The sequence below is a fragment of the Microcaecilia unicolor genome, chromosome 7 (assembly GCF_901765095.1).
Source record: "Microcaecilia unicolor chromosome 7, aMicUni1.1, whole genome shotgun sequence".
Lineage (NCBI taxonomy): Eukaryota > Metazoa > Chordata > Amphibia > Gymnophiona > Siphonopidae > Microcaecilia > Microcaecilia unicolor.
Genome location: NC_044037.1, coordinates 105847263 through 105873908, shown reverse-complemented (window position 1 = coordinate 105873908; position 26646 = coordinate 105847263). Strand labels below are relative to the sequence as shown.

The 26646-nt window shown below is 41.9% G+C and overlaps 1 protein-coding gene across 6 annotated transcripts in view; it reads right to left on the bottom strand.

The window, feature by feature from the left end:
* Window positions 1-26646, bottom strand: part of TAOK2 (TAO kinase 2) — a 247963-nt gene that overhangs the window by 48519 nt on the left and 172798 nt on the right. For 4 of the 6 annotated variants that reach the window (XM_030208775.1, XM_030208776.1, XM_030208778.1 and 1 more), the window contains 3 exons: window positions 26335-26463; window positions 25072-25275; window positions 6421-10948 (listed from right to left, as the gene is read on the bottom strand). In XM_030208775.1, coding sequence (XP_030064635.1) covers window positions 9464-10948; window positions 25072-25275; window positions 26335-26463 — 1818 coding nt within the window. In that variant the 3' untranslated portion in view covers window positions 6421-9463. Of the gene's footprint in view, window positions 1-6420; window positions 10949-25071; window positions 25276-26334; window positions 26464-26646 lie in introns of those variants that run through there. The other 2 variants (XM_030208780.1, XM_030208781.1) reach the window with 1 other exon arrangement.

The window sequence follows — 26646 nt, the reverse complement described above, 5'->3', positions numbered from 1 at the left end:
ACATGATTCGTGTCGGGCTTTTATTGATTTTAATAAAGACATTGTTTGGGAAGACATTACATGAGAGAGGACTCTTTTTTGGATCCACTGTGTGTACCTGGTGTCCTGCTCTGGTGCTCCTCCTTCGCAATCTGACTTCAAGGGGAGCCCAGCTGAGTACAGACAAATGATTTTTCAGCTGAGCCAAGTATGAAAGGAGACATGACATCACCAAACATGCAGGGCTGTATTCTCTGGAAAGTGCAGGACTGGCAGCCATTTTGTCTCCTTTCTCCCCTGTGCCATCATCTTCTGTTTCTGCTGCATGGCACAGTGCTAACAGACAGCAGTCTCAGGATGCAAGAGCTCTAACAGGATTCTCTGGAACTCCTCAACAGTCAGAAGAGATCCTGGGAGCCCTTTTCCCCAGAGTTTGAGTTTTTACTTCATAGAGTATTTTTGTTGAAACATGCTTAAGGAGCTTAGGATGTGGTTCCCACTCCTTCAGCTTCAATAACCTCAGCAAGCAATAAGTCTGCAAAGTGTTCTCATTTGAAAACTCTGAATAATTGGGACTCCTGATCTGTCACCTTGCTGACAAAATCAGGCCATGAGAAATCTGGAGAAATCCCCACTGTAGTACACCTGTTTTGTAGAGAAAAATTCTCTACAATTATTTCTAAGACACTGGAGGCCTTAAGTACTCCTAATGCTCTGCCCCAAGAGACTCCCTTGCAGATGATCCGTTCTGGAAGGGATTAGAAAATGTTTTGGTTTTTTTTTTAAATATCTTTAGAGTCAGCGGTGTAATACCAAAACATCAGCAAACAACATTCAAACAAAGACGTAGCGGAGAGACTGAATGAATTCTTTGCTTCGGTCTTCACCGAGGAAGATTTGGGTGGGATACCGGTGTCGGAAATGGTATTTCAAGCGGACGAGTTGGAGAAACTTACTGACTTCACGGTAAACCTGGAGGACGTAATGGGGTAGTTCAGCAAACTGAAGAGTAGCAAATCTCCTGGACTGGATGGTATTCATCCTAGAGTACTGATAGAACTGAAAAATGAGCTTGCGGAGCTACTGCTAGTGATATGCAACTTATCCTTAAAATCGAGCATGGTACCAAAAGATTGGAGGGGTGGCCAATGTAACACCGATTTTTAAAAAAGGCTCCAGGGGAGATCCGGGAAATTATAGACCGGTGAGTCTGACGTCAGTGCCGGGGAAAATGGTAGAGGCTATTATTAAAAACAAAATTACAGAGCACATCCGAGGACATGGATTACTGAGACCGAGTCAGCACGGCTTTTGGGTGGGGAAATCTTGCCTGACCAATTTACTTCAATTCTTTGAAGGAGTAAACAAACATGTGGACAAAGGGGAACCGGTTGATATTGTATATCTGGATTTCCAAAAGGCATTTGACAAGGTACCTCATGAAAGGCTACAGAGGAAATTGGAGGGTCATGGGATAGGAGGAAATGTCCTATTGTGGATTAAAAACTGGTTGAAGGATAGGAAACAGAGAGTGGGGTTAAATGGGCAGTATTCACAATGGAGAAGGGTAGTTAGTGGGGTTCCTCAGGGGTCTGTGCTAGGACCGCTGCTTTTTAATATATTTATAAATGATTTAGAGATGGGAGTAACTAGCGAGGTAATTAAATTTGCTGATGACACAAAGTTATTCAAAGTTGTTAAATCGCGACAGGATTGTGAAAAATTACAAAAAGGACCTTACGAGACTGGGAGACTGGGCGACTAAATGGCAGATGACGTTTAATGTGAGCAAGTGCAAGGTGATGCATGTGGGAAAAAAGAACCTGAATTATAGCTAATTCATGCAAGGTTCCACGTTAGGAGTTACGGACCAAGAAAGGGATCTGGGTGTCGTCGTCGATAATACACTGAAACCTTCTGCTCAGTGTGCTGCTGCGCCTAGGAAAGCGAATAGAATGTTGGGTATTATTAGGAAAGGTATGGAAAACAGGTGTGAGGATGTTATAATACCGTTGTATCGCTCCATGGTGCGACCGCACCTTGAGTATTGTGTTCAATTCTGGTCGCCACATCTCAAGAAAGATATAGTAGAATTGGAAAAGGTGCAGAGAATAGCGACTAAAATGATAGCGGGAATGGGACGACTTCCCTATGAAGAAAGATTAAGGTGGCTAGGGCTATTCAGCTTGGAGAAGAGACGGCTGAGGGGAGACATGATAGAGGTATATAAAATAATGAGTGGAGTGGAATAGGTGGATGTGAAGCGTCTGTTCACACTTTCCAAAAATACTAGGACTAGGGGGCATGCGATGAAACTAGTGTAGTAAATTTAAAACAAATCGGAGAAAATGTTTCTTCACCCAACGTATAATTAAACTCTGGAATTCGTTGCCGGAGAAAGTGGTGAAGGCGGTTAGCTTAGCAGAGTTTAAAAAGGGGTTGGACGGTTTCCTAAAGGACAAGTCCATAAACCGCTACTAAATGGACTTGGGAAAAATCCACAATTCCAGAAATAACATGTATAGAATGTTTGTACGTTTGGGAAGCTTGCCAGGTGCCCTTGGCCTGGATTGGCCGCTGTCGTGGACAGGATGCTGGGCTCGATGGACCCTTGGTCTTTTCCCAGTATGGCAACACTTATGTACTTATGCTTAAGGCTTTCCCTGGCCATTTTTCTCATTGGAGGAGGGTGAATAGTGGAGTGCCGCATGGATCTGTACTGGGACCGGTGCGATTTAACGTATTTATAAATGATATGGAAACTGGAACAAGTGAGGTGATTAAATTTGCAGATGACCCAAAACTATTCAAAGTTGTTAAAATACATGCGGACTGTGAAGACCTTAGGACACAGGAAGACTGGGCATCCAAATAGCAGATGAAATTTAATGTGGACAAATGCAAAATGATGCACATTGGGAAGAATAATCCAGATCATAGTTACTTGATGCTAGGGTCCAACCTTAGGAATCAGTACCCAAGAAAAAGATCTAGATGTCATCATAGACAATATGCTTAAATCTTTTATCCAGTGTGTGGCAGCAGCCAAGAAAGCAAACAGGATGTTAAAAAATTATTAGGAAATGGATGGCCAATAAGACCAAGAATATTATAATACCTCTTTATCACTCCATGGTGCAACCTCACCTTGAGTACTTTATTCAATTCTGGTCGCCATATCTCAAAGAAGATATAGCAGAATTAGAAAAGGTTCAAAAAAGAGTGATCAAAAAGATAAAGGGGATAGAACTCCTCTCATATGACGAAACGTTAAAGAGGTTAGGGCTCTTCAGAATGGAAAAGAGACAGCTGAGGGGGGATACGATAGAGGTCTACAAAATCATGAGCAGTGTAGAATGGGTAAAGTGAATCAATTTTTTTACATTTTCAAAAAGTACAAAGACTAGAAGACAGACACTCAATGAAGTCACATGGTAATACTTTTAAAATGAAATAGAAGGAAATATTTTTTTCACTCAACAAATAGTTAAGCTCTGAAACTCGTTGCCAGAGGATGTAGTTAGTGGTCAGCATATCTGGGTTTAAAAAAAGGTATGAACAAGTTCCTGGATGAAAAGCCTATTATCTGCTATTGAAATAGACAAAGGGGAAACCACTGCTATCAGTAGCATGGAATCTTGCTACTATTTGGGATTCTGCCAAGCACTTGTGAACTGGATTGGCCACTGTTGGAAGCAGGATACTGGGCGCAATGGACCACTGGTCTGACCTAGTATGGCTATTCTTATGTTCTTAAGATGTTATTTTGATTCTCCATAACAGAAATAGATCCACTTCACTGGCATATGCAACAGTCTGGTGTTTGAGATGGGGTGTTTTGCCAGAGCTGTACCTCTAATTAAAGCAATCACACCTCAGACTCTAATCTTCTTCCAGGAGGGTAACAAGAAGGGGTTGGTCTTAGATTCCCTAAAGGAATTGCATTGCATTTTATTTTTTAGCACATCTGGAAGGTCCTCTTTGGCTGCTCATCCCAACAGTTTGATTCTTAAAAGGGTCGATACACATCAGGCCCCTGCTATGTCTAAGCAGGAATTTAAATTTGGCACTTAAGGCACTAGGCCTTCCGCCTTTAGAATCCTTGAAGGTGATGCTTAAAACCTTGAGATTTTTCACCTAGCCATTTTGTAGGTTTGCAGGAATTCTGAACTTCAAACTGTCTTGTAGAGATCCCTTTCTGTGTTTTATAGACGCCAGGGTTTCGGACCATATGGTTTCCTACATTTTTCTGAAAATAGTTTCTCCATTTCACTTGAATCAATTTCTTAACCTTCCTTCTTTTAGGAGGGAAGATTATGAGACAGAGTTTAAGGTTCTTAGATACTTGGATTGTCTGCAGAGTCCCTGTGAGATACTTTAGAAGTAACCAATGAGTTCCAGAGAACTGACAGATTATCTTTTATGGACGAGTCAGGAAGGGTGAAACAGCCTCTAAAACTACAAATGCTCATTGACTCAAAGAAATAATTTTCTTTGGCCTTTATTCTCAATGGTAAGCAGGTGTCCAAGGGCCTGACAGCACATTCCACGAGGGGAGTTGCAGCTTCTTGGGCAGAATTTCATGCAGTGTCACTGGATGACATTTGTAGAGCGGCAATTTGGTCCTCTCTTTATACATTTGCAAAGCACTAAAGTCTAGCTAGGTCAGATTCCACCTTCAGTGCTGACGTCCTTAGAGCAGGAGTTTCAACTTCCCACCCAGTTTGAGAGTGCTTTGCTATATTCCCACAAGTTCTGGACTAGTCTGGTGAGCACACTAAGGAAAAAGAAATTAGATCTTACCTACTAATTTCCTTTCCTCAAGACCCACCAAACCAGTACAAGCCCCCTCTCTATACTGCTGAGTTTCTGAAGATTCGGGTTATGTTTGCACCAAAAAAGTAAATAACAAAACAGTAATGAATCAAAAAGAAGGGGGAGAGCAAGTTTCCACTGCTTTGTTATAGAATTACTGAAGATCTAAGACTACACAGTGCATTTATAGGGCAGGACTGTTCTCTCTCTCCATCTGCTGGTTGATAGGCCTAACTCATAAGTTGAGACTCAAGGAAAGAAAATTAGCAGTTAAGACCTAATTTCTCCTTTAAATACTTCTTATATATGTGATATTTCGTAGTTATTGCATCAAAGAGAATGTGTGTGAATGTAAGTGTGAGTGAGTGTGTCTTCTACCACCAGCTTTCACCACATCACTAAACATCAAGTCACTCAGGGCCATCTTCAAATATATAAACCTCCACTCCATTGGAGACTAGGGTTATTATTCTGTGTTCACCAGTTAAATTGTTATTAAACCTTTTTTTGGTATATTTGCTAAGTTTACCCCTTTAGATGGAGGTATTGGGGGAAAAAACCCCAGCTTGCTCTCTCATTTTGCTACTCTCTTTCAAGGGCCTGCCTCAACTGGTGGTACAGTACTGTCTTTGGAATTAACCCAGAGGGGCTTCTGGATATTCAGGACTCACCAAGTGGCCAACAGACAGATCTAGCCCTTATGAAAGCATGAAAATGCTAAAAGGTAATATCTTTCTTTCTTCCTACATGCTAGGGAATTAAAGTGCTTTTGAACAGTTCAAACACCCAGTCACTTCACCTGGTATGAAAGGAGAAGCAAGACTCATGAAACTGCCCAAAGATGTGCATCATACACATAGCTACATCTTTTCCACTGTTGCAATTTTGTTTCCACAAGAAATCCAAAAATGTAAGCCTTAAGAGACCTCCTGCTAACAATCACAAAGTCTGTGTGTGCAGCTCCGCTATCTCCTCTAGCTAGCTCACATTTGCCCAACTCACTAGGTCATACCAACTTTTCTTCATAACAATTTTATCTGTTGAAGGCTGACAATGGAATGCAACAGGTTGTGTTCTATAGGATAAGTTTACAGAAGACACAGCAATGATAAAGAGTGACCATGAAACACAAAGTTTGAGATGTGCTCTTCCTATTCAGATCTTATCAGTTGTTTATGAGATATTACTGAATTATGACTATTCTATGTCTGCCAACATCAGTTAGAGATAAACCACAGCTAGAGTTTTGCATTCCACTTTATCCTCTTGATTGCTGCAGAGTGACAAAAACTGATTTTCAATAATCTGAGAAAATGTGAGCTAGCAGAGTCACAGAGCAGTCACACATGTACCATCTAAAGGAGAATCATTTATATACAGGGCATTTTAATGAACAGCAGAAGCAGATGGTGTTAATGAAAGAAACTTCATGATGTCAAGAGGAACGGTGCCAAAGCTGCCTTCTCATTGCAAACATGCTACAACTGCTGGATGGAGGGATTTGTTATGCTTTTTCAAGAGAAAGGAAGGTGAAGGAAACCAATTATCACAATTCTGCTTTCTCTTACCCATTAGAAGGATTTATGGATGGATAAAGCAAACCCACACATCACAAGTCACTTAAAACAATTTTGGCTTTTTATTAAAAGAACAAAATGTATACAAATGTTTGGTGATTCGGGGAAGGGGTGGATGGAGAGCGTCAAGGTGAAACCAGACATCACTTTTAAATTTAAAAAAAAAAAAAAGTATATATCACAGCAAAATAAAAAAAAGCACACCAGAGACAGTTGATTTTGTAAGCTTACAAAAAATGTCCAATATAAAATAAAATTAAAAAAATCAAATAAATACACTTAAGAAGCAAAATGCATTACAAACAAAAATAAATATATCAATTTATATATATATATATATATATATGTATATTTGTTTTCTATGCAAAGTGTGTGTGGGACATTAGGAAGGTTTGTGTGAATATTAATTTTTTTGTGGGGGGGAGGGGGAAGGTATCAGAGGACCCTGCCCTGACATACGATGACTGCTGGAATATAGTTATATGATTTATAAATGTCACTGTTTTGTCCTGAAAGAATTAAGGCACTGATGGCAAGATGCTATTATAAAATCAGCAGCAACTTCTAACATTAGAACCTCACCCACACACCCAGGTCTTTCACACCTTCCTTTAACATGTGTTCCACAGTTGCTAATATTGGACAGCCCCAAGGAATCCCACAGAACCAAGGAAAATGTGTGTATTTATGGGATGGGGTGGGGCAGTATCTGAAAACTAGTAAGAACAGGAAATTTTGGTTCCCTACATTTACATGGCATTACAGATGGAGAAAGACATGCATAAGGAGAGGGTCCCATCCAAGAAAACAGCAACAGAAGATGAAATAGTTGTCTCATAATGGCTCTGTGCCCTCCCTTCCCATTCTGAGCTGCCTCTTTGTAGAGATCATATTAAAGCACGATGACAGAGCAAGGGGCTCACATGGTCATAACCATCTATACCACCAAAATTGAACACAGTCCAACAGAAATGAGATGTGCTCAATTCAAAAAGAAAGAAATGTGCTTCTACAAGCCTTCTATATCTAACATGGAGGGCTCCACAAAAATGTGAAGACAGCAGCAATATGGGGTTAGCACCTCAGAAATTAAAACCTCAGAAGGGGAGATAGGAAGAAAGGTAGTCTGTTCTGTAGAGTGCAAGATAAAGAATGCCAATGAGTATACCAGGAGCCAATGGGTAGGTCCAGAGAGTTATAACAACTTAACCAAGTTAAAACACACAAGCTCTAAGAGGTGAAGACAGATCAGACAATGGACACTAAGAATGCAGACTCTCCCAGAGAACAGTGCATAGAAAAGCTCAACTGTTAAAAGTTATCTGCAAACATTCAAAGTAAATTAATCAATAGCATGCACTGAGGTTTAAAGGCTCATGGTTAACCAGCAACCATCCATGCAAGGGAAAGTGGGACCCCTCTCACTGCAAGAAAAAAAACAAACAAACCCTCACACATACCATTACAGACACAAACCATCACACACACACAAAATACTGTGCAAACTTACTGCATTTTAGGCCGCTACACAGAAAGTGACAACTCTTGTTCATAGGCAATTGCTCTGGTCAACAGATTGTTGTTGTTTTTCATATTTGGTTATCCTTAAGTTTCTAGAAGTGTTTTCCCTTGGAAAATTTCAGCAGCAAAATATAAATATATATAAAAAACAATCATCCATTACAAGTATGGGGCTGAAATCCTGTTAGTATGCCTTTTCTACAACCAGTGATACCAAAATGAAATAGTAACAGATGCAATGTGGCAACAGACCCAATCAAACGAAAGGCGTTTCGGTAAGACCTGCATCCAGAGTAGTTTGCTGTTGCTGATGGCAAATCTCAAAGACAAGCTTGAAGGATTCTAGCAACTGCTTTTCAACTACCCCAGATGCAGGTCTTACTGACCGAAATGCCTTTGGTTGATGTGGGCGTCAGGTGTGTTCCTTTGACAGCTGGCCAGCGATATTTGCTAACTGCACACGTAAGCTAATTAGTCGCTCTGTTTTTCTTTCCTTTTGTTCAAGTGTGTTTTTAAGGCATACACAGAGAATTTTATACATTTAAAAAATAAACACAAGAGATCCAATAGCTCACTCTTTTGAAAAATATCTGATGCCTCTGTGTTTCTATATAAAAAATAAAAGTTAAAAATAAGAAATAAAAAATGAATAATAAAATATAATTTTAAAAAAATGTCATAAGCCGTTATTAGACATGTGGTGTTCTGTTTGATTGGGTCTGTTGCCACGTTGTGTCTACTATTCCTGTTTGGTATTATTTATTGTGGAGTAGCTTAATTCCCCTTTATATCTTGGCTTTTCTACAATCAGTGTCAGCAATATGACATCACATTCTCACCTCTCACCTGAGATTTCAATGCAAACAGGGATCAATCACATGTGCATGACATCACTGTCACAATATGAGTGCCTCCAGTGAACCAAAAATGATCTGCACAGTGAGGAACCCCAATAGTTTAATTTATAAACTGTGGACTGTGGGGGCTCCTGACTAAAGCAGCAATACCTATACAAGAACCCTTTTCTGCATGATCAGATAATCAAGTTTAAAAAGTCTAAGGGGAAGTGGAAGTGGAAAGCACAGAACCAGCCATAGCTACTATTCTGTTTGACTTAGGTCAAGGTGTCTGGCTCTAGTAATACCTGGAGGGCAGCCAACCCCTACAGAAGCTCTCCCTGTATTATACACAATATCCCCATAGAGGTGTCTAGTAAAAGGAAGAGGGAGTAAAGACTGCTAAAGAAAAAGAGGCAAAATTGATAAGCCAAATTGTCAGAACACAGGATAAAAACAAGACACTTAATTCTCACAAGTGCTTCAATCATTCCCTCGTGGGTGATACCTATAGGTGCCTCTGCTCTGTGACCCCTGGCTTACATATAAGTTTACTGCTTATACATCACTTGATTTTACTTGATTGGTAAACCAACAGATTTTAGTCACTGCAGAATGACAATGGAACACAAGGCTCAGGAAGTATTCTCTCTACTTGTGACATCAGTTTGTGACCTGCGGCTTCTCAGCCATTGGCTATGGACACATGGCACAATGGCCAATACAGGTAATGGTTCATCTCCAGGGTGGTGGGCGGCGATTGCTACCTCTCCTCACAAGCTGTGCACCACGGCGGCGGGGGATAAGTTGGACCTGTCGCTGTGCCCTGCTCAGAAGGCGGGGGATGCGGCTGGGTTTCTCTGCTGTTAACAATCTCATGCCCTTTAGATACAGCAAGGCTGCAGAAGGAAGCTTGGTGCTCAGCTTCTTTGCTAATGCCACCAGCCACAGGTTCAGCCTGCGCATAATTTGAGTTGGGGGGGATATCAGGGTGCTCCAGACATAGTGCCAACCAAAAACACTATCTTTGTGGTGTCCCCGGGCAAGAACTGGGATCCTACTTCTGAAACCAGCCTTGTAAGTCTTGGGGAAGAGGTAGAAAAGGCGCTTCTCGCTCACCACACCACAGCGCTGTAGGGCCCGGAAAGCAGGTCGGGGCAGACGAAGAAGGGCCCGGAGCCAGAGACGAGAGGCTTTCCGAGGTAAGCCACGTAGGCACTCTCTGGCAGGCTGGAAGACCAGCACAACAAGCAGATAGAGGGAAAGGAAGAGATATGGTGAGGTGAGAAAGTATACAGTAACCAGGATGACTGGAACATAGTAGAGATACAGACGATAGCTAAGGGCCAGAATGATAAGACAACCACTCACCTTGGCCACCAGCAAAAAAACAGAAGCAGAGACTAAGAAAACACTGTGCAAGAGGACATATGCCACAACTAGCGACACTGCCACAGCCTCTGAGGCCAATAGGAAGGCATCAAGTCTTGAGCCCCCACCTCGCTGTGCCAGTGTCAGCAGCACCACCAGCAAGAGGAATACAAATGGGAAGCCAGGATAGGCTGCTATCAGGAAGGCCAAAGTTGCACAGAACACGTGGGGGAGAAGAGTGGGCAAGAAGGAGCTGCGCTGGGCCATGGGTTCTGGAGGAGGTCCATCAGAGAAAGAAGGGTCCTCAACATCTGGCAGCTCTAGGCCATCCTCATAGAAGGTTGGGAAGGCATGGGTCTCCAATGACTCAGGGCCTCTCTTGCCAGCTGAAGACTGCAACTCAAAATATGGCACCTCACAGAGGCAGCCATCGGCAGGGCCCCGCTCCCCACCCTCCTCTACACAGCTGAGGGGTGCTGTGACCCTAAAGCTGTTGAGGGAGTCCAGGTCACAAAGTTTCCCCTCTTCCTCTTGCTCTGGCCTATCTGCCACAGCTTTTGGGAGCCCCTGTTCGTGCATGTCCCCCTGTGCATCTCCCTGGGGACCTACTTTGAGGCTCTTGGGTTGTTGGCGGACCTCGGCGGCATGCTTCTGGCGCAGTTCCTGCTCACGACGTTTGTTGTATTCCATCTGATTAGTGAGCTCAGTCTGGTGCTGCAGGCGGGTCAATTCAGTGCGAGTACGTTGCAGTGTGTGCAAGTGACGGAACTCCAATTCTTGCGTGGACTCATGCTGTCGGAGCAACATAGCACACTCCAAGTCCTTCTGTGTCTGCTTCTTATTCAAGTCCTGCAAAAGAGAATGCAGAGTTCAGGAAAAAAATACCAGATGCCACATGACTTTCAAGGCATTGTCAAGGTGTTAACCAATGGTAAAGCACTAATAATTGGTATAATGTAGTTGTTTACCTTTAACAGGGATTCTCCATTGGTAGCAGGATAAATCAACCACATACCAGTGATGTCATCCAACAGTACCATGGGCATATTAGCTCTCCTAGAGCTCTGAAAAGCCTCAAAAGGCATTTCTGAGCATATGCTAGCCACCCAATATCACAGTCCCACTTGTTGCCACTCCAATGCATTCTCCAGCTGCAGGCAATGGGGTTTTTAAGGCCGACTTATCCTGCTGCCCATGGAGAACCTCCATTAAAGGCAACCAAATACACTTTCTCCAAGGAAAAGCTGGATTAGTGAGCTACACACTAGTGACTCCCAAGCAAATGGCTATGAAGTAATGCTATGTAGAGGGACTTGTGTCCACCCTTTACAGTCTTAATGGCAGGCTATGGTAAGATGAAACCATGTAGATGAGGTTAAGTTAAAAGTAAGATAAATATAACAACGGGGAATACTAATGGGCGACAAGCATTATTGGGAAACTACAGAGGAAATTAACAGGAGCATTGAGGGCACCATGGAACACCAGATCCCGGACAATGTGAACAAAGAGTAAAATAATGAAAAATCAGCATTCAGATCCCAAAACAGTCAAGTGAAACAATGGACTCAGAAAAGACCAGGGGTACACTTGATGCATTGAAAAAAATGGCTACTGGAGATCTAGAGTTGGAACTGTTCTGCTGATATGCCTACAATGGAAGAAATGCAGTTCAAAGGAGCATGTGGCCAAAAGAACTATCAGTCTATTTGTAGATGGAAAATTAATGCATGCCAAAAGCCAGTTATTGAGAATGTGAGTTGATATGGTCAAGAAATCTGGGTTCTGGGGAGCAGACAAGCGTATTAGTTTCTTCAAGAAAAGGCGAAAGCTCCTCATGGTCTGCAGTAAGAAATTTTGTTTTGAACAGCTCAGATTTGGTGGGTTTTGTGTGTCAAAGTTCATCTTGCTTGCTTATAAGCGGATATTGTGCAATTTTGGATCTAAGGAGGCAAACAACAGTGAAGACTGCCTATGGTGTCAGACTTCCTAGAGATGAAGGTAAGTGCTCCTTTATAGTATAGAGTGCATAGCCTTTCCACCTAGACAGGAATGAAGCTGAATGCAGTCACTACAGGAGCTACCAAGGATGAAAAGTGAGCAATCAACTTTACACTGTGAACTAGAATAAACATGCTGGTAGGAACTCAGTGGATAAAGGCCAGCAATGAAAGTAACTTAAGGCCCCTCACAACCACAGTGCTCTACAGCTGAGCTTCAAGACACAGATCCATTTTAAAGAGATAAGCACTGCATGAAAGGGACATTTCCAAGACAGTTTTTTTTATTAAAAAGAAAACTGTTTAAATGGAGCACATTTATGTTATAGGGTACCAAATTAGGGTAACACGTAAAGAGGAGAAAAAGCTAGATTTGTTGTGAAGGTCTGAGCTGGCACAGAGGTAAGCTCTGACTGAGGATGACCAGTTTTGCATATGATGGGTAATAAGGGTATTCAATGGAGATGTCTCATGAGCAACTGGAAGGGATTATCATCTGCATTCGAGCACCAAGGGAAAATCTTTTTTTTTTTTTTTTTTTTAATATGCATTTGAAAAAGTATAAAATCAAAGAATAACTTTGAAAAACAGAAATAATTTAAATAAGAAAAGAAATAATTCAATAATGGAAAGAAAGTGTAACTTAACAACAGTCCACATTGTGGGGAGTTAAGAGCCACAAGTTGCAGAAAGTTGGCAAATTCAAATAAATGCAAAAAGAAATAGGAGTAATATATAAACTTACTGCTTATACAAATTTAAACATGGAGTTTAATGAGTTCCAAAGGAAACACCTTTTCCTTCCAGAAAAAAACTAAGCTGTGAAGGCTCAAAACACACACAAAAAAGTATTTTGCAAGGAAACAATATAGTTGCAGGGAAATCTTAATTGAAAGGTCACTCCAAGAAAATCTGTAGGTTGTCTTAAATCAAGAAATGTTTTCCTTCTAGACTGCGCCCACCTTGATACATCTGGGTAAACTTGAACCTTAGACCCTAGAAACGTAGTGTCTTTAGCTCGATGGTATAGTCTTAGAATTGACTCTATCCTGAGTGGAGGAGTGGCCTAGTGGTTAGGGTGGTGGACTTGGTCCTGGGGAACTGAGGAACTGAGTTTGATTCCCACTTCAGGCACAGGCAGCTCCTTGTGACTCTGGGCAAGTCACTTAACCCTCCATTGCCTAATGTAAGCCGCATTGAGCCTGCCATGAGTGGGAAAGCACGGGGTAAAAATGTAACAAAACAAAAAAAAATACAAATGACACCAGTAGTGTGATCTACCACAAACAACTTCTTGTGATGATTCCAAAAGAGCACATATATGGCCCTTTTTCTCTTCCAGAACTAGGAATTTAAGTAAGATAATAAATCATTTGAAGAGGATTTGTAATTTATGGATATGGATATGTAATTTATCCTTAAAATCGAGCATGGTACCGGAAGATTGGAGGGTAGCAAATGTAACGCCGATTTTTAAAAAAGGTTCCAGAGGAGATCCGGGAAATTATAGACCGGTGAGTCTGACATCAGTGCTGGGCAAAATGGTAGAGACTATTATTAAGAACAAAATTACAGAGTATATTCAAAAGCATGGATTAATGAGACAAAGTCAACATGGATTTAGTGAAGGGAAATCTTGCCTCACCAATCTACTGCATTTCTTTGAAGGGGTGAACAAACATGTGGATAAAGGTGAGCCGGTTGATATTGTGTATCTGGATTTTCAGAAGGCGTTTGACAAAGTACCTCATGAAAGACTCCAGAGGAAATTGGAGAGACATGGGATAGGAGGTAGTGTTCTACTGTGGATTAAAAACTGGTTAAAAGATAGAAAACAGAGAGTAGGGTTAAATGGTCAGTATTTTCAATGGAGAAGGGTAGTTAGTGGTGTTCCCCAGGGGTCTGTGCTGGGACTGCTGCTTTTTAACATAAGTACATAAGCATTGCCATACTGGGAAAGACCAAAGGTCCATCAAGCCCAGCATCCTGTTTCCAACAGTGGCCAATCCAGATCACAAATATCTGGCAAGATCCCAAATATGTACAAAACCTTTTATACTGCTTATCCCAGAAATAGTGGATTTTCCCCAACTCCATTTAATAACGGTCTATGGACTTTTCCTTTAGGAAGCTGTCCAAACCTTTTTAAAACTCCGCTAAGCGAACCGCCTTTACCACATTCTCTGGCAACGAATTTCAGAGTTTAATTACACATTGAGTGAAGAAATATTTTCTCCGATTCATTTTTATAAATATCCTAGAGATGAGAGTAACTAGTGAGGTAATTAAATTTGCTGATGACACAAAGTTATTCAAAGTTGTTAAATCACGGGAGGATTGTGAAAAATTACAAGAGGACCTTACGAGACTGGGAGACTGGGCGTCTAAATGGCAGCTGACGTTTAATGTGAGCAAGTGCAAAGTGATGCATGTGGGAAAGAGGAACCCAAATTATAGCTACGTCATGCAAGGTTCCACATTAGGAGTCACCAACCAAGAAAGGGATCTAGGTGTCATCGCTGATGATACGTTGAATCTTTCTGCTCAGTGTGCTGCTGCAGCTAAGAAAGCAAATAGAATGTTAGGTATTATTAGGAAAGGAATGGAAAACAAAAATGAGGATGTTATAATGCCTTTGTATCGCTCCATGGTGCAACCGCACCTCGAATATTGTGTTCAATTCTGGTCGCCGCATCTCAAAAAAGATATAGTGGAATTAGAAAAGGTGCAGAGAAGGGCGACGAAAATGGTAAAGGGGATGGGACGACTTCCCTATGAGGAAAGGCTAAAGCAGCTAGGGCTCTTCAGCTTGGAGAAAAGGCAGCTGAGGGGAGATATGATAGAGGTCTATAAAATAATGAGTGGAGTTGAACGGGTAGATGTGAAGCGTCTGTTTAAGGTTTCCAAAAATACTAAGACTAGGAGGTATGCAATGAAGCTACAATGTAGTAAATTTAAAACGAATCGGAGAAATGTTTTTTTCACTCAACGTGTAATTAAACTCTGGAATTCGTTGCCAGAGAATGTAGTAAAGGCGGTTAGCTTAGCGGAGTTTTAAAAAGGTTTGGACGGCTTCCTAAAGGAAAAGTCCATAGACCGTTATTAAATGGAGTTGGGGAAAATCCACTATTTCTGGAATAAGCAGTATAAAATGTTTTGTACATATTTGGGATCTTGCCGGGTATTTGTGACCTGGATTGGCCACTGTTGGAAACAGAATGCTGGGCTTCATGGACCTTTGGTCTTTCCCAGTATGGCAATACTTATGTACTTATGTATGCACTTATGTAGGAGGAGACGGTTCCCACATAACCTAGAACTGCTGTTCCAAACTTGGTCTTTTGCAAGATTTCTATTGGCATTTTCCAAGTTCTCAATCTTTCTGAACAGAATTAATTTATCTTGAGCCATAACACTACGCATTCTTAAGATCTCCACATTATTTTCCAACTTATCCAATCTAGAGGACTGCTGGTTCAATTTGGTATCAATATCTTGTATTTTAGCATTAGAGGATAAAGATTTTGAGAAAAAAAAGAGGAAAAACCTTATGTAGCATCTCAATGGTTGTACACAAACTCTCCAATGTTACCACCGATGGTTTCTCAAGTGGATGAGGAACTGAGACAAAAGAAGTAGTTTGAGAGGTAGCAGTTTCAGTTACCAAATCTGTAGTCTATCAGGCTTCCCTCCATCAGTGAAACTGAAATCAACTGAAACATCTGTTGAAAGTCAGCATGGTCTGGGATCTGTTGAAGGGTCTGATCCATGCTCCCAGAGACAATCACAGGCCCTTCCTGCTTGTGCAGTGTTTCATCAATGTTTAGTCCTGGGCATGGACAGGGTTCAGGTCCTAGCAGGCTCCATGAAGGTTCACTAGACAAATCGAGACTCTTCCCTGGCACAACAGCAGCTCCACCCAAAGCAACAGTAACTGTATAGATGGTAATGGTAGTCTAATAAGCAGAGGCAGTTGCAGATGTGGGGGGGGGGGGGGGGGGGAGAAGAGTTCCTCTAATCTTGCCCCATTGCTTCAGCAAGTAAATAAAGTAAATTCAAATGGAAAATACCTGTAAAGGTAGGAGAGAACTGCCTTGGCATCTTATTCTATATAGTAACATAGTAGATGACAGCAGATAAAGACACTATGGTCCATCTAGTCTGCCTAAGATAAACTCATAATATAAAGGTATGATATGATACTACATATGTATACTTGATATTGATTTGTCCTTGCCATTTTCAGGGTACAGAACATAGAAGTCTGCCCGGACAGGCCTTGCTTTCCAGCTTTTGAAGTTGTTATCGAAGTCCCACTCCAGCCCATCCAAATCTGTCCAGTCACGATCAGGGCACAGACCGTTGAAATCTGCCCAGCATTGACTTTGCTTCCCAATTACTGGCGTTTCCATCTAATTACCGCTACGGCTGTCTGGTTCCATGCCTTCTATAGAGGATTCCTTTGTATTTATGCCACGCATTTTTGAATTCTATTACCATTTTCATCTCCACCACCTCCCGCAGGAGGGCATTCCAGGTACCTATCATTCATGCACTGGCTCCCAATCAAAGAATGGATCATCTTCAAAATCTGCACATTTATCCATAAAATCATCTACAGCGTAGTCCCAGGATACATGACAGACCTCATAGATCTGCCAACTAGAAACAGACTCGGATCAGCACGATCATACCTAAACCTACATTACCCAAACTGCAAAAAGCTAAAATACAAAACATCCTATGCAACTAGCTTCTCCTACATAAGTGCACAACTATGGAATGGACTCCCATATTTATTTATTTATTTTAGCAATTTATATCCCACTTTTTCCCACAGGTGTGCAGGCTCAAAGTGGCTTACAATGTAATGATAGGCTGTCGCCAGATCAGTTGTTAAACATTTACAATCAATGAGATAGGATTGAAGGAACAAGGGAAGTAGAAAAGAGGGAAAGGGCAAGAGGGTCTAAAATGGTCCATGAAGATGTTATTAGGAAGGACTGTTATGATGAATCCGAGGAGTAGGCTATCCGAGATAGGCTGGACTGAGGTAGACTCCTGAAGCTGAGATGATTATGAGTAGTGGAACCGTTTTCAACAAGACAGTCTACAATGGAGAGCCATGGCAGAACCGTCGAGACTAGTTGCGAGAAAGCTTGCCTTCGAGGACAGGAAGCGAGGTGAATCGTCTGGACAGTCCATGCCGACCCTGCATGGTGGTGATGAAGCTGTAATCTGCCCCTCCAACCGTCCACTGCAGCCGCCATGACAACCAGCACAGCGGTCCATTCAATCTTCGGCATCTCCAATGACTAACAGCAGATGTGAAAGTGAAAGCCAAAAGACAGCAGGAGACGAAACCCCCCCACCATGAGACGCACTTTCCAAGAGTGCACGACGGCGCTGCTAGCGTCCAACGGCCAGCGATCGATCGGCGGAATGAGTGACAGCAGGCACAGACAGAGTATGTCGGGTCGGGGGGAAAGTCGCAGTGCAGATGAAGCAAGCGGCTTGAAGGAACAGACTGATGCACGCTGGTGGTGGTCCAAACGAGGCTCCTGTAGCAGTTCGGACCCTGCTGGGTGGACCTGGGCCGGACCATGCTCAATGGCACCCATCACCACACCCCCGATACAAACGCGCCGATCCTCAGTCAGACACTGTTGACGAGAAAAGTCAGATGACAGCAAGAGGGGAACAGGTGAAAATCAGTGTTCCGCAGAATCCAATGAGGTGGTTTACAGGCAGTATGCAGTGAAAATACATGACCACCTAAACTTCAGGAAATCATTAAAAACTCACCTCTTCAAAAAAAGCTTATCCCACTGATCCAACATGAATCCCCACACCCAGCAACACAACATAATCAATGATCGTACTGGACAATTTACTATCCTCTACCCCATGACACCGATTCACTTTGTGATAAAGTCACATCCAGGATAGTTGGGTTAAGGCAGTGTCAGTTCGAAATACAAGTCCCAGAAGGCATTACAGGCAAGGAGCCAGGGGGTGAGATGAGGAACCCGGACTGAACTCCTAGCTGCAATAGGGGAAGACATGGGTGTAAGCTGGCAGGATGTGTAGATTGGCTGCCACTAGGGGGAAAGAGAGATAGGAAACCCTGTGTGCAGGAGCTCATCATTAGTCTAATGCTTAACTCAGCTGGTATGGGTGTGGGGGAAGCTAATGGAAGGAGAATGATTGGTTGTGGCAGCAGAAGCCAGGGATTGATTAGGCAGGTGGGAAGGAGTCCCAAAGGAGAGAGAAGCAGAGAGAGAGAGAGAGCGAAGCAGTTGCAGGCTGAAAATCCTTGGGTAAGAGAGGTCCCTAAAGTACTGAAGCAGGCTGAAATCCCTTGGGTGTGAGGAAGTCCCAAAAGTATTTGCAGGCTGAAAATCCTTGGGTAACGGAGGTCCCTAAAGTATTGAATTTACCAGTGAAGCTGATGCAGGGTGAAATCCCTTGGGTATGAGAGTCCCTAAAGTATTGAACTCTCCTGAAGGTAAAGAGAGAAGAAGGTAGAAACTGCTGCTTTGTGATTTAACTGTGATGAACTGAAAGAACTGCTTCTATTTGGAATTGAACTACTGTTTATTGTGCACTGGATAAAGAGCCCAGACTGGAGCTGACTGTGAGCCTGTATTGAATCCTGGTATGTGCTGATAGCCTACTGCTTAAAGGGGACTATTTGCCATGCACTTTCCGGTGGCTTATATGTGCTTAAGATTGAAGGTGAATGCTGCTGTTGGAACTGTGTATCAGGTCTACTAGAAACCTGCATGGAATAAAGTCCTTAAGATTGAAGTTGCAGGTGGACATTTATTTTCTTGACTGTACCAGGAGCCTGTGGCTGGAGGAGATTGTTCTATCCTTGGCTGCACTTAGAAGTACCTGGTTACAACTTCTACCTCATTTGAGCACAACACAATCTTGTATTTGTTATCAACCGAAATGGCAAACGCTTCTCAGTACCTTGTAAGCCACATTGAGCCTGCAAATAAGTTGGAAAATGTGGGATATAAATGTAACAAATAAATATATAACGCCATCTTGCTCCTGGGAAAATCTCTCTTATTAAAGTGTTGGACTTGCAACTCATAGATTTCTCATATGAAGTAAAAGTTATTCCTTGTTAACATGATGATCTTTGGTGAGTTATACAAACTAAGGGGAGGTAAACAATAAGAAATGGATGCCCTTGGCTGTCTGGAGCTGTAGAGAAATAGAGCCTTGCTGGTTCTCTCACCAATAACCTCGGAAGGAGGAGAAAAACAAGATTTTCCAAATTTTTGAGCGTATCATGCCATGTGAGCGGATAAGCTGATTGTAGAGGCACGCTCCTAGAGCCTTTGTCAGTCTAAATCATCTTTATTAGTTGAAAAGCAGATCTGCCTGAGAGAAGCTCTCACAAAGTTCTGAGGCAGATCTCTACCACACCCTATAGGTCAGAACCTAATATAGAGTCCAGTTTATCTATATCCATGCCTCCTTTCTTAAGAGAGAGTCATAAAGGGCCCACAATCAAAGATAGTCAGTTACACCGGTTTCATCATGATGCCCTGGATTGAGAATATTGAGTTCTGGAAGATTTAACTGCACAAATGAGCAAAGGTTCTTGCTCTTACTCAGGGGGTATGCCCAAACATGTTCTGTCAATCAGAACTTTCTTGTGTGGGCTACTGAACAAGAGATGGATAAGAAGGTAGAACTTTATTACCGTTCAATACAGATTGTTGAAGATTGACTGTGCAGAGACTGAATTTCACAGCTAAATCTGCTGTAGTAGCAGTAGTCGCTGGAAGGGAATGGCCACTATATTTGTTAAGCTTGCAAGGTATTTTGGTAAGCCATAGCTATCCGATTTTGCCAAAGTCATCTGATTTAGGATTCATTTCTCATGGAGAAGGAAACTTTTTTTTTATCCATGCTGCATACCAACTGATGCAGCATGTGCCTTTAGAAGGGACTACAAGCCAACACAGAGAGGGTCCAAAGTACAGAACAAAGTCCAAATAGCCAAAAAGCACTAGGAGCCTTCAAAAGCAGGACACAGATCCTTTAATCGTATAACCTGAACACCAATCTTTCCTTAATGACCTAACATGGGCCGTGTTTCGGCGCACAGCGCTTGCGTCAGGGTTCAATTAGGTTTTTCTTATACGATTGTAGAAAAAACAGCTAAAAAGCTTGATACACAACAGAAATCTGTCCCTGCCCAGTGCAGGCTAAACATTCTTTCTCGCTCCACACAATCTGAGCAAGAGGGTCCTTCATACTCTGGTTGTCTACTTTGACTGTGAAATAGTGCCATATGTGGGTGGCGGCACTTCAGCGTATTCCAGCATTAGCAGTGTTGGAAATTCTAATGAAAACTGCCTTATTTGGCATCACTCCAAAACAAATTGTTAGTATGGAGAAGTAGCAGAGCCGCATTGACACAGAGGAGTGCAACACATGCAGTGCAAATGGCCACAGGGCAGTGTCTTGTGCATCACAACCACTGCATTGACCACGATCCTCAATAATGCTTCATTCTGAGTCAACAATAAGTTTTATGGTTTGGACAAGCTCCTAAAAAAATAAGTCCATAAGACATTATTAAGATGGACTTAGGAAAATCCATTGTTTATTCCTGAGATAAACCACATATCATCTGTTTTACTCTTTTGGGATCTTGCTAGGTATTTGTAACTTGGATTGGCTACTGCTGGAAAGAGGATATTGGGCTTGATGGATCTTCAGACTGTCCCATTATGGTGATGCTTAGGTCCTTAAGTCATCTACTTCACAGCACTGACCACCCCCAAGTATCGCTGGAAGGAGGTGATGATCTGTACCAACAACCAGCTATAGGGTACACAAAGTGCCAATAAATCAGCATTCCTTGGCTACTACTGATGCATCAGGTGGAGCTGATGCACTAGCATCAAGGCACGTAAAAACAGCACGGCAGGAAAAAAAAGGTGCTGCCTGTGCTATTAGAAATATGCAGTGGCACTTTACTGCGCTGAGAATCTGTGGCTGAGTTGGCACCAACCAGTTGATTACTGAAGTAGGGAGTGCAAGGAACAGCACCAGAGGAATGACAGTTTCTTCATGTCACATCTGGATCATTGAGATACACATCCTTTTCTGTAACCTGTCCCTCTTATTGCAGTTCACAACACAAAAATTCTTCATTTATTTCCTCTGGGACAACATGTTCTCATGCACAAAGGGTACCAGAGTGGCTACACAATCACTTAAGCATATACTACTATGCTTCTCCAAACATTCTAGTTACCTAGAAGAGACAGTCCTTTAACATACAAACTCTGCTCTCCAGAACCCCAAAGCGAATGGGACATGAAGGCAAATATGGACTTGCTTCATATCATTCTTTGTGCATAGCAGAAAACAAGTTTCACTCCAATCCTTTCAATCTCTATGACCTTTTGCAAAATCCTTCAAGCTAAGAACTCCACCGACCAAGATAACCCCTGGTTTTAACTCTCCCTCTGAGACAATTGGTGAGGGAACCATCAAACCTCTGCATTTTCTACTCCGCTCATCACCCAAGGGCAGAAAATGCTATTAGACTTGGGAAAAGGGTCTACTCTTCCTCTACCTTCTACCATTCACTGAGGAAGAATGAATATGTGATCAAGGAAACCTTATGTTCCTTTACCACTGCATACACCATCACTTGCCTCATTAAGTTCTCCTTGGTCAGAGTTTACCTTCATACCACCCCTGGCCTTCAAGCTTCAATACATCTGGCTTCCACTGCATCATCACCTGCTTCCAGATTTGGAGCAATACTTCACAAATATGTTTTTTTTTCTTTTACCCTCTCTCTACATCATTCACTTCAGCAACATGGACCCGAGGGACTTCAAGATAAAGTAACATGCCTCTTATACTCTATTCCAGTGGAACAGAGTAGAAATTGAGGGCATGCCTGAAGTGACCATCACTGATTACTTCTGCCATTGACTTTCACCAAAGACATTTACCATCTTGTTTTGAACTTGCTTTGTGCCATCTTTTCCCTCCATTTGATTCTTGATGGATCATCCCAGTTCAATATGCTCCCACTTTCCTATCCATTCAAAAAAGCTTCATACTATGGTCTGTGAAGGAGAATTTAACGTGGACAAATGCAAACTAATGCACATTGGGAAGAATTATCCAAATCAAAGTTACTTGATTCTAGGATACACCTTAGAAGTCAGTACCCAAGAAAAAGATCTAGGTGTCATTGTAGACAATACACTGAAATCTTCTGCTCAGTGTGCGGTGGGGGCCAAAAAAGCAAGCAGGATGCTAGGAATTATTAGGAAAGGGATGGTAAATAAGACTGAGAATACTAAATGCCTCTGTATTGCTCCATGGTGCGACCTCACCTTGAGTGCTGTGTTCAATTCTGGTCGCTGTATCTCAAAAAAAGATTTAGTCGAATTAGAAAAGGTCAAAGAAGATTAACCAAATTGATAAATGGGATGGAACTCCTCTCATATGAGAAAAGGCTAAAGAGGTTCGAGCTCTTCTTCAGCTTGGAAAAGAGACAGCTGGGGGGGGGGGGGGGGGGGGGGGGGGAGGTCGGTATGACCAAGGTCTACAAAATCCTGAATGGTGTAGAACAGGTAAAAGTCAATCAATTTTTCACTCTTTCAAAAAGTACAAAGACCAGGGGACACTCACTGAAATTACATAGAAATACTTTTAAAACAAATAGGAGGAAATATTTTTTCACTCAAAGAATAGGCTCTGGAACTCATTGCCAGAGTATGTGGTAACAGAGGTTAGCATATCTGGATATAAAAAAAAGGGTTGGACAAGTTCCTGGAGGAAAAGTCCATAGTCTGCTATTGAGATAGATATGGGGAAAGACACTGCTGGCCCTGGGACTGGTAGCATGGAATGATGCTACTATCTGGGTTTCTGTGAGATACTTGTGACCTAGATTGGCCACGGTTGGAAGCAGGATACTGAGCTAGATGAACCATTGGTCTGACCCAGTATGGCTATTCTTACAATTTCATAATCTGATCCTGACATAATACACCTCCTGTAGCTATTACTCTGGCCTGACCTATTCTGATATCTTGGTTGTTCCATGTTATTCGGTTTGACTTCTAAATGTTGACTTATTTGTTTTTAGTACATATTTTCTGGTAAACAGTGACATATGGCCCTCAGCAATACATTTTTTCCCTTAATTTCTTACCAAAGCTCACCTCCCATTTGTGCTTCAAGGCAGCCTCCACTGCTGTACCCATTTATTTATTACATTTGTACCCTGCGCTTTCCCGCTCATCGCAGGCTCAATGCGGCTTACATAGTAACAAGAGAATACAATCTGTAGTATCAAAATCAACAAGGATGTATGTGATGGGACAATGAACAAAGAGTAAATGGGATAAAAGAGGTATGAGTGAAAGGATAGGAACAGGTAATGAGGTGGAGCGATAAAGGAGAAGTTAAGGAAGAGCATGGAGGGTAAGAAGGTTGGTAGGAGATAATATCTGAGTCATTGTTATTAATGATTAGATGAACCGATAAGTAGATGGGTTGCTTATGTTTGCTTATGATAGGTCAAGTCGTTCGGGTAAACCTGCTTGAATAGATGGGTTTTCAATAGTTTCCTAAAGGGAAGATATTCACTAATTGACCGAATGTATCTGGGTAAAGCATTCCAGACTTGGGATCCCAAGTAGGGGAAGTCAGATGCATGGTAGGTTTTGTATTTTAGTCCTTTGCAATTGGGAAGGTACAGGTTAAGGTATGATCGTGAAGATGTAGACATGTTTTTGGTCAGAAGGTTTAATAGACTGACCATGTAACTTGGTGATACTCCATGGATGATTTTGTGGATTAGTGTGATGGCCTTAAAGTTAACTCGTTCTCTAATAGAGAGCCAATGAAGTTTCATACTGAGGGGTGTTGCACTTTTGAAGCTAGGCTTCCCATAAATAAGTCTAGCTGCCGTATTCTGGGCTGTTTGAAGTTTTTTCATGATTTGGGCCTTACATCCAACATACTATTACAGTAATCAGCATGGGTGAGTACAGTGGATTGTAACAAGTTGCGGAAGGTATTCTAGGGGAGATAAGGTTTCACACTTTTCAACATCATGTTGAACATTTTCTTTGTGATGGATGTTGCATGGTCGTCAAGGGATAGATGTTTATCCAATGTAACTCCAAGGACTTTCAGGTTGTTGGAAATAAATATGGTAACATCGTCGGCATAGATAAAAGGGTTTGGAAAGGGATTTAGCCAGAGGAATCATCATAAGGTTGAATTTATCCCTGTACTTGGCCTCTTCTACACAGCTTCATCCTACCACAGCATGCCACACAGGCTGTAAAGAGTGAATACATGCTCTTCCACATAATATCCCTCTATAGCCCTGTGCCTGGAAACCATTAGTGTGTGACTGACTCATTCTGTTTATCCGTGGAGAAAGTGAGGTTACTTACCTGTAATGGGTGTTCTTCATGGATAGCAGGATAAGTTATCCACACAAACCCACCCGGCCTTCCTCTCTCGGATGAACCTGACTACAACTGGAAAATGCATCAGAGTGGTAACAGGTGGGCAGTGGCAAACACATGCTCAGAAAAACCTTTCCAGGATTTTTTGAGCCCTAGGGGAGTTAATCTATTCATGGCATCGTTGGATGTCATCACCAGTGTATGAACGGCTTTCCCAGCATGCCTGAGAATAACTTATCTATGCAAGATATTTTAGTTTAGATGTTTGGTATAAAGAGATACCAAAAACAAGGCATCTAAATTGACCGAAACATCAGTGCATAGAAATTTCCACATGATCAACTGAATATTCAGTGACAGACCATGGAAATTTCCGCATGATCAACTGAATATTCAGTGACAGACCACCACCAGGATATGCATTTATTGATATTGGGGTAAATTTGTTGTCTCCAATCCAGTATCCCTGCTCTTGCCCTAGACACACCTCCCGCAGCAGGTCCTGGTCTAGATTGTGGCGAGCCAGCAGCATCTTTCGCTTGTACTGGCGGCACTGCAGCTCGAGGTACTGGCGCTGACGGCGCAACAAATTGGCCTCTTCTTCAGCTTGGTAGTGCTGCATGCTTTCCTTCTGTCGCAGTAGCCACTCCTGCTTTTCTCGCTTTGGTGTGCTCTGGTTCTCATGCAGCTCCTAACACGAGTAGAAAAGTGGGTAAGAAAAGCAAATGTTGTTCCTCTGTGACAGGTGTTTTGACATCAGTCACAATATATGGTACGTAACCAGGCTCAATTCTGTACATATAAACCTCCACATCTTAAGGCAAGTCTTTCTTTGTGCCTAAGCTGCAGTTTGTGCTGCAGCAGGTCCTCAGCATTCCCTCCACTCATTAAAAAAGCTGTGTGTGTTTTATATATCTATTTATAAAGAAAATTGTATGTATGCACATATCTTTATGAAGAGAAACCAACAATTCTGAAGTAGAAGAAAGAAACTATGGGAAATATCATGAATGCACGGTGAAAGGCCTCTGACTTTTCCATAAAGCAGTGGAAGTTCATATGCATCTGGCAACAAGTATGGTCATGTGACCTACATGTGTGACTGGTGAAATCTGTTAAAAAAAAAAAAAAAAGCACATAACCCACTACCATCCCATCTATTCCAAGAGAGGGTGTGTTCCCCTACATAAATTTTTTATCCACTCCTACCCTGAGATAATATTTAACCATCTCGCTGACCTCATGTGCACCTTTCTTTAAATTAGTCACCTTACTTTCTAACTCCTTACTCTTACCTATCTATATGTTCCATCTTTGCTTATACCCTACACTGTCAATTACGTATTGTGTTGACACAAGTAGTATACTATGTATTATTTGAATATTTTTACTGCTGTAATTGTCTATTGCTCAAGTTTGATTTATTCTTATTGTAAACCACCTTGAGTGAATTCCTTTAAAAATGTGGCAAATTCCTAATATATAAATAAATAAATAAAATACATGGAAGCTCCCTCCTCCCCTAATCAAAAAATGAGGAATTCTCTGCTCTCTACCACCAAACAATATAAGCAGCACAGCACATTCACTGTTCTTTTTTTTTTTTTTTTAATATGTGAGGCACCCCCTCCCATTGCAAAAGTCATGGCATCTTCTCTGTGGTATAAATGGACCAGATCTTCTCCATCCATACTACAGTTGTTAAGGCATTGTTTCCTCCCATTTGTTAGTATTCCTCCTCTTGGATTACCTCTTTAAGTTGCTCTTTGCGCATTTTGTATTGCCGTTTCTGAGACTCCAGCAGATTGGTGAGCTCTTTCTTCTGCTGTCCCAGGATATGCTGTTGGAACTTCTTCTCCTCTACCATAGCTGCCTTGGTCTTTTGAGAAAGGATGACAAGTCAGGAGAAAAGTCAAGAAACAGAAATGCAAGAGAGAGAGAGAGAGAGAGAGAGAGAGAGAGAGAGAGAGAGAGAGAGAGAGAGAGAGAGAGAGAAAGAAACATGGAGGTGAGATGCAGAGAGCATCAGACAAAAATGAAGAGGCAGACAGCAACACAGAAA